General features: G+C 47.6%; 1 protein-coding gene across 1 annotated transcript; it reads right to left on the minus strand.

Annotated features, from left to right (window-relative positions):
• Positions 1-741: 741 nt before the first annotated feature.
• NABP1 (nucleic acid binding protein 1) lies at positions 742-7,433 on the minus strand (the record flags this gene model as incomplete). Its single annotated transcript, XM_079538922.1, has 6 exons — positions 742-929; positions 2,291-2,357; positions 2,585-2,657; positions 3,976-4,047; positions 7,072-7,210; positions 7,343-7,433. The coding sequence occupies 6 exons, from the start codon at positions 7,431-7,433 to the stop codon at positions 742-744; spliced, it is 630 nt and encodes a 209-aa protein (XP_079395048.1).
• Between the last annotated feature and the right edge of the window lie 1,088 nt (positions 7,434-8,521).

The following is an 8,521-nucleotide window of genomic DNA, read 5'->3' on the forward strand; positions in this document are numbered from 1 at the left end:
CTGTATTTAGATCTGCCGCATTCCAAGCAAAGCGAGAATGAGTATCCAAGCTTCTACCCAAAGCAAAAATAATCAGTGTTGCTCTCCTTGACACTGATAATGGTGCATTACTGAGAATTTTTCTTTAGAAGAGTATACAGGCTTTTGGAATCGGAGGTAAGGCCTCAAGACACTTACGAGGTCTTCAACTTCTGTCTGCGTTAATAGTTCTGATTTAGGAGGCACCACAAAGTGCTGACGACATCACTTCCTTATACTTATTGCTTTTGCAAGCTATACCCATTCTAAGGACACCTAGTTCACTACAGCATTTTCCCTTCTCCAACATTTCTCTTCCAATACAAAGTACTCCCACTATTGGAAGTCAACGTATGTGCACACAGGACGTGACAAACCATTTAAGGCTCTATGGTTGACCAAGAGAAACAGAAAAATACATACACATTACCAAAATTTGCTTCCATTTGACAAAGGGTATTGAGTTTTAATTGAGACTCTTCAAACCATTACCCCTCAACCCTCTTTATTATCCACCTTTTCTCCCTATTCCTTTAATTTATGGGAAGACTCCCTGTGCTTCCCTAAGCAAAACAAAAATATCACATTAAGTTTGCTCCATAGACCAAAAGGTTAAAAAAAAAAAAAGACAAACTGGTTCACAGTTAACCATAAATAAAAGTGCAATAAGTGTTCAAGTAGAGTGTAGAGTTTAAGCAAGCTGTACAAGCACATTTGGCATAGTCATCTTTTAAAGGCTCTGCGTGGGTCCCTCCCATTACTGACAGCAGGGGGAAGAGGCTGAACACTAGTAGCTGTTGCTGGATTTACAGGTCCTCGTCCATTGCCTCTCCCACTACCTGCGTAAGAGTGGCCATGATTGTATGTAAATGGAAATCCACTTGATTCAGGTCCAGTTTGTAAACCATTTCCTAGAAAAGAAAAAAAAAAAAAAGGGTCATCACAAGTTCCCATTGACTGAAGTCACTGTTCCCCTACACAAGTTAACAACAGGGAACACAGAGCCTGCAGCAACCAACAAACCCCGAGCACTAGAAAGAGCCTCTCTGGCTTTTCCAAGGCCCCAGCCTGCAACTTACCTTCTCTCCATCCCTTCCATCCACTTCCAACTAAAGCAAGACAGGCCACAAGTAGCATGACAATTATTTGCACATGAGGGAGATATGAATCTAATGAAACTAGATCAATGCTTTCAGAAACACTAGCTTGCAGGTAGCATGCCAAGATGTTCCAGAGACACAGCAGGGCAGAAATCAAACAGAAACAAGCAAAAGGAAAGCAGGCTGCACACAGCTTATTGCATCATCTCCTATTACCAGACTTCAGAATAGAAAGCTATCTTGTGAGATCCAGTCACAGAAGCAAGTCAGCTAGCACTAAGCACTCATGAATTGAAGCCTTAAGCATCATTGTTCACATTTTGTTTTGATCTCCTCTGAAGACATGCCTACATAACAACTGGTTTAAATGCCCGCTTGGCTCATTTTGGAAAAGGAGAGACTGGCCTAAGAAAGCACTGCCCTTCTTTGCTCAGACACATTTGCTTTCAAAGAAGCAAAGAAGGCTCATAAGTGAAGTACAATTTGAAACGATAATCACATTATGAAAGAAGCAGACAGTCGCTGTTTAGAAGTTACACAGAGCTTTGGAGCAGTGAGTTATGTATCAGTTTGCAGTCATCCATCAGCAGAGCTTAGCTGTACGACACCAGGCACGGGGCTTCGTGTAGGCAGCCACAAATAAGGTTCCCTCTGAGCTTACACCCACTCAAGACTTTGAAGCAACTTCTTCAAGCCTTAACGTTTAAATAGAATATATTACAAAACCACAGTCAGATCAGATATTAGAATTCAGATTACCACCACTTCTACCTATTTTGAGGAGCTAACCTGGCAGGAAAACCCTGGTAAATGGCAAGATTTTTAAGGCCAAGATCTCAGGTGGCTTAAACAAAATGTCTCCTTTCTACTCCACTTTATAAGCAGAATTTCAAGTGCTGCCAACTCTCTGAAAGCACCAAAATGATCCAGAATTAGTTAAATCCCTTTACATGGTACAGGTACCATTAATATTCTGATCTCTTCTTCTTCTTGGAAACAAACCCCAAAACCATCACTCGGGAAATGTTTACGCTTATGTGCTTGCAAGCTCAGACCCCACTCAAAAGACTTGAAGTGTAGTACACGGTCGCCACATAGTGTAACAGAAACTTCAAATTTCTTTTCATTCTCATTGACATACTTTCACTTCCACAAAATGAAAAATGACTTACCCAGTGGCCCGAAAGTACAAGAACTCATATTACTCGATGCACAACTATTATTCTGTTCACCTTGAGCCTTCAGAGAGATATAAAAAAAAACATGGATCAGAGAAGTTTTCTAATTTCATATAGAGGGATTGATTTTCTTCCTGTGTTCTTACTGCAGCTGTATACAGAAGTTACCTGCTACTCCAGTTATTGACTGAAATCTACTTATTAGTTCAAGACCACTTTTCCAGATGAGTCACAGTATTCATAACAAAGAGCACTTCATGGTGGAAGTCTCAGACAAGTTCAACATACCAGTTTGCTCTGTCCAATGTGTTCTGAGTTGGGCTCACTGAAGTTTGGCACTTCTGAGTATACCATGCAGAACCTGAGGAGAAATTACCATTACAGGGAAGTTCTAGAACTGTTCATAAATTTCTCAGCTCTGCTACTCAAAGAAGGTTTGTTCCACACATCCCGCCACCAAGTACTAATCCAGAGCCCTCTCCTTCAGAAAGGCTCACTAGGTTTTAAAAGGCCTTGCTAGTTGTTTGACCCCTGTGTAGGACTGTGGTGAAGCTGTCACACCTATCTCTGTCAAGCAGAGGAAACTACACCTTTGCTGTAGCAAGTCAAACAGCCAAAAGAAAACCAAATGTAATAAAGAGCTCCCTTCACATCTCATCTCCGCAGTTTCGTCGAGCACCCACTCACGAGACAGTCACTCAGCCTGCTCCCAGATGACGGCTGCCTTAGCTATCTAGGGAAAACAAATACTCCCACACATTTCCATGCAATGAGCACCCCATTACCACAGTAATGCTGAAAAGGCCAGAACAAGAACAAAATTCAGAGCATCCTTTCCCATTTAAGTGGGCCTTAACAAATAGGCCCACTAAGTGACCACATGGAAATTATAGCACAAATAACGATTCTGAGTTGCTAAACAGAAGTACAGCTCTCACTGGGAGGCAGAACCTAGACTAAGACTCACCTCAATCCAACCTGTCAGACTTAAAACTCCGCTGGATGATAACACTGAGGCGATGACTCGGCACTAAGGAAATCTGCAGATAATTCCTCATCTAAGAGGGGGGCCATCCCATAGTACTACTTCCCCAATGACTACAAGGGCTCCTGCAGCGCTGTGTAACAACAGAAGTACTCTTCTGGTTAGAAATGTTGCTATTTTACCTGTTGCCTGCCAACAGCCTTACTGCTTCTGAGCCACAAGAAGTCACCATCTCACTTAGTAAGCTGTTTAAAGACAGTTTAATGAGGCTTGTTTCTGTTTAAATACGATTCACTCAAGTTGCCTTTGTCTTCCTTCTTTGTACTTCATCTCTCAAGCATAAGAGACACAAGGCTTCCATCAAAATGGTAACTCAAGCCCAACGACTAAGTCCTTTGTCATTTACAGGCCATCCCATCACCACCTAACCCTAAAATCCAGACCTGTGCCATGACAGAGGCTAATCTACCTCAATACGCTTAACCAGAGCGGACCAGAAATCACTGCAACAAATGTGCAAACTCATGTCAGGGGTACCCGTATTCCATCTACCCATGACCACACAACACAGTTTTGCTGGCCTAGCATTTATGTGTTGAGAGCCACCGCAACGTGGCTCTCAAATAAATATACTTACCACAATGCTCTGCTGACAACTGAACATAAAACCATGACATGGATGTGTAATACTTACTCCCCAATTTTATGCAGCTCTCCTCCTCGTCCTGTGTAAAGTGTCAAACAGCCTTTCCACAGAGATGCATACCTGGCCAAAGAGAGGACAAGCAAAGCAGTCTCTTAGGCAAAGAGAAACACCACTGCTGAAAAAGCAAGTAAAAATATGACATCTTCAAGGGTTGGAAGGTACTTCATATCAGAATTAATGCCCTAAACAAGCCACAGGGACCTCAAGTGTTCTCAACTTTACAGCACTAAAAGATTTCGATCTTCACGTTTTACCTCTAGCAAAAGTTACTGAAAGCTCAGCTGAATCCATCGCAAACTCCAGGGGACCAGCCAACTATTTTGAGACTTGCTCTTTCCACGGCTAGAGAAAACCTTGTGAGCCATTCCTGAAGAAAAGGCATTTTGCCAAAAGCAGGACCCACGTTACCAGTCAATGACAAGTCTCAGTTCTGGGACTTGCTACACTTCTAGTAGGAGCCAGGAAGAATCACAGAATTGCCAAGGTTTGGATAAGACCTTCGAGATCATTCCAGAATTCAAGACCTTCAGGAATTACCTTTGTTTACTGACAAATATAGATTTTGCTAGCAATCTGTAGAATAGGAAATGCTTTTCCAGTACCGATCCTTAGCATTTTAAGGCACAAGTCTGAACACAGTGTTCCAAGTGACATATAGAAATACACCATTAGCATTTTTGGATTAGAGAAACATTCACAGGACAGAGCACAAGTGACAAATGGCTCCAGGCACTGGAATCTGGGCTTATATAAAACCTTCTACAGAGTTGTTCCTTTCAGTGAGCAGCATCGTGTAAGGATAACAAGGCAAAATTCACACTGGAAGCCTGGATGCATAGCAAGGGACCTAAAAGGAGTGTAGGCGTGTTGATCTTCCTGCAAAGGAAGCGCAAGCCCCACACATTCCACCCTCAGGAGTCACTGATAATCTGGAGTCACCACTTCCTTACGTTCCGGGTCTATCTTCACAATATAGATAAGGAGCCCTCCTCCTGTCCTTTGCCTGAACAACTCACAGGGCTCCCAGCAGAAGCACCAGGGAGGGGCCCCAATGGCAGAACAGGACCCTAATAGCAGTGCAACGGTGACCTCTGCTCAGCACAGACAGTGCCGTGTTGGTTTGGAGCCTGCCTTAGTGTTATCCATTCAGAAGCAGGAGTAATGTTTTTCAGCTTGTGGTGCCACCTTACGCTTTAAAGATGATTCCCTCTGTGTTTCACCTTTAATAATTAGTTAGCTGGACAGTCTTCATGCAGAACACAAAGGAAAACAGAAACAAGTGAAAAACAAAGCATACATTTACTGCAACAAGACCCAGCAAATCTTGATACCCTCCAGCAAAAAATTATTCCAGGTATGTGGGTTTTGCCTCAGAAAGAGTTGGCCCTAAAACACTAAACTTGAGAATTTTGAATTTAGAAATGCTAACTGCAGCAGCTTCCTGTAAGTGAGTTTATCAGCCAGGGACAGTAAACAACAACAGTACCCGTTTTTGCACAGAAATGCATCTGTATCTACTGGAAATTCAGCAGCAGAAAGGCACATTTACACGTAAAGCCTAGCTAAGCTTTACTACTTGCAAGAATAAGCAGCTTGCACTGGAAAGAATCAGATTACCCTACTGAACAGAGCTGAAATCTACCTGTCTTCCAATGGCAACATCCCACACTGAAACCAAACTGAATTAAATATGTGTTCAGTGTTCATATGTCTGCTCAAAGGCATTTGTCAAATAGAAGAGTCAAACCAGAACGTACTTAGCACACAATAGGGACTGTAATTACACAGTCTAAAGCAGGCTTGCAATTCATGTAAACGAAGGCATGACTTAACCATCTACAAAGATGGTGGATGTCAGCTCATAGATTTAATTCCTACAAGCCAAACTCAGTTTTCAACATGAAGAGATGCAATGACCCTCCCATTGGCAGCACTGAACTACCAGAGCAGCTGCAGCAAGCCACGGTCAGAGAATGCTGCTAAGGAGTATCAAAACTTGTTTCAATGTCAGCTATGCGTAAGGCCCTATCCTGGCCCAGAGCCCTGGTTTCACTCTGCGCATTTCAGTGCCCCAGCACTGCCACGTGCTCTCCACGCAAGCAGGCTTCCCCAGAACCTCCTCTGCTGAGGAGTCAGCCCATTTCACAAAAAAGTCTGCATGGGAGGAAGCAGCTACAGGCTTGGCAGCAAAGGTCATCCAGTTTCTTTCTAAAAATCAGGAACTACACTGAAACAAACAAGTGGAGGAGCTCAGGTAACCGCTCCAATGAGTAACCTTCTTATTATTTTTTTTTCATAAGCACAAATTAAAAGGAGCTTAACACGTGCTGCAGTACCACCATCTCCTGCAGTGCTGTGGGAAAATATCAGAGCAATGAATTTGAAGAATAAATTAACTAACATGAACTCAAATGAAAGCAATGCTACTGTGTAAATAGCAAAGTGATGTGAAAAAGGATTTTTAAATTGCCGTGTTTTTTGTTTGTTTACCTTGCCACATCCATGAAACACTGTATGGGTGGTTTTACTGTGAGAAATCAAGCGGCACCTACCCAAACATAGGCTCTGCAGCGTAGCCCCAGCGTGCGGGCTTACGGTGAATTTGAGAAGGCTCTCCCATGCCTGTCATTCCTGCTAAACCCACTGCAACGAAAAGCAACTTTCATACATTAGAGACGCTATTCCTGCCTTTCGTTGAGGAGCCGACTGCCGGGATACAGTTCAGGCTGTAAAGATAAGCACACGGTTCTCCCTGCCCTGCTTAGTTTACAGATTGGGACCGTCGGCCACACGCACTCCCTATTACAAGAGCTCCAGAGAACAGCTCTTTCGGGCCTCAGCACCGCCGCCGTGACAAGCGCAGGCCCCTCCCACCACCTAGCAGGGCACACGCTGGCGCTGGGCAGTCCCGGGCTGGAGCGGACCGCTTTCATTTGGCAAACGGCCCCCGGGCCGCTCCAGCGCGCGGAGCCAGCCCGAATGGCGCGGGCTGCGGCTCCCCGCGCGGAGCACAAGCCTGCTTCCAACCCCGAGCCTTCGCACGGTGACAAAAGACTCCCCGGGCCGGCCGCGGCCCCTACGCACCCTTTGGTGAGGCGGATTATGTCCCCCGGCTGGATGAGGCTGCCGATCTCGTCCCACACGGAAATGGTGATGCTGCCCGTCTTGTCGGCCACCTTGCAGGACCTCACCTCGTGCCCGTCCTTGGTCTTGGTGACGCGCCCTGCGGGAAGGAAGGGAGGGAAGGAGAGAGGAAGAGAGGGAGGGGGGAAGCGCGTTGCGGGGCACGGCGCGGCCAGGCCGCGGCTCCGCGGGACGTGGGCGGCCCGGGCGGGGCGTGGAGGCCGCCACTTACCGATCTCCAGCACAATAAAGACGACATTTAAGTTTTTCAGTCCGGGTTTTATGTCTTTTATAAAGACGTACGCATCGCTCGCCGCGCTCATGCTGCGGCCGGCGGGGGGGACGGGGCTAGCGGGGGACGGGGCCGTGCCCGCATCCCGCGGGGCGGCGGCGGCAGAGCGGGGCCGGGCGGGGGGCACCGGCAGCCCTCACACGGGACGGGGACACGGGCACCGAGGGACTGCGAAGTCACTGGGAGGCTCGCTCGACTCCCCCACCGCTCCCTCTCCCCACCGACACAACACACACCGCCCGCCTCCCGCTCCCGCCGGCACTAAGGCGAGCATGTGCTCCGCGCCCCTTTATATACCGATCGGGCACGACCACCCGAGGGGCCGGGCGGGGGGAAGCGCTGCCGAATGGAACCGTCCAGCGCACGCGGAGCGCGGGGACTGGGCGACGGGCGGGCGCGTGCCGGCGCCGCGTGCTGATTGGTCCGCGTGGCCGCCATTTTCCCTTTGCCCGGGCGCTCCCCAAGCGGGCGGGGTTCGGTGGTTGCGCCGCGCTTTCTCTCTGTCGATCTGGTCTGTCGCAGGGACGGTCGTGCAGCTTGCCTGCCGTGGCGGTGCAGCACGGCTGTGTTGGGAAGCGAGTCGGCTCCTCCTCAGGCTGTTCTAGTGTCTGGTTGTGACACGGACGTGTCGCACTACGGAGGGTTCCTGCAAGGCAGCTCCCGGCGTGCTCCGGTCTCCTTCGCTGAGGGAATGGAACGCGTGTGGGAGGGCTGTACCGCCATTACGATGGCGTTGGTCTCCACAAAGCGCCGGTGGCTGGTGCGAGGGCTGACGGGCCCCAGTTCTGCAGGACCGGGCTTGCAGCCTTTCTGTGGCAAAGCCACGAGCCTAAATCCTGTCCAGCACCAAAAAAACACCCCAAGCCTATGAACACACCCTGAACTCTACCAGGTATATTATCTCTCCCTGGTGGAGAGATAATATTCAGCATGGTGACGATCTGAGTCACATTAAGCGACGGCAGCTTCTCAGTCACCAAGGTAGCACCGCAGCCTTCATGGACAGGTTTCTCCCCAAGAGCTGTTCATCCTGTGGAGAGTCCAACGCCTTGCTTGTCTTTGAGCTCATCAAAGTCTTCTGTGGGGGATGCCTGGATGGTAACAGTTCACCTTGCTGTA

The sequence above is a fragment of the Tetrao urogallus genome, assembly GCF_951394365.1.
Source record: "Tetrao urogallus genome assembly, chromosome: 8".
Classification (NCBI taxonomy): Eukaryota; Metazoa; Chordata; class Aves; order Galliformes; family Phasianidae; genus Tetrao; species Tetrao urogallus.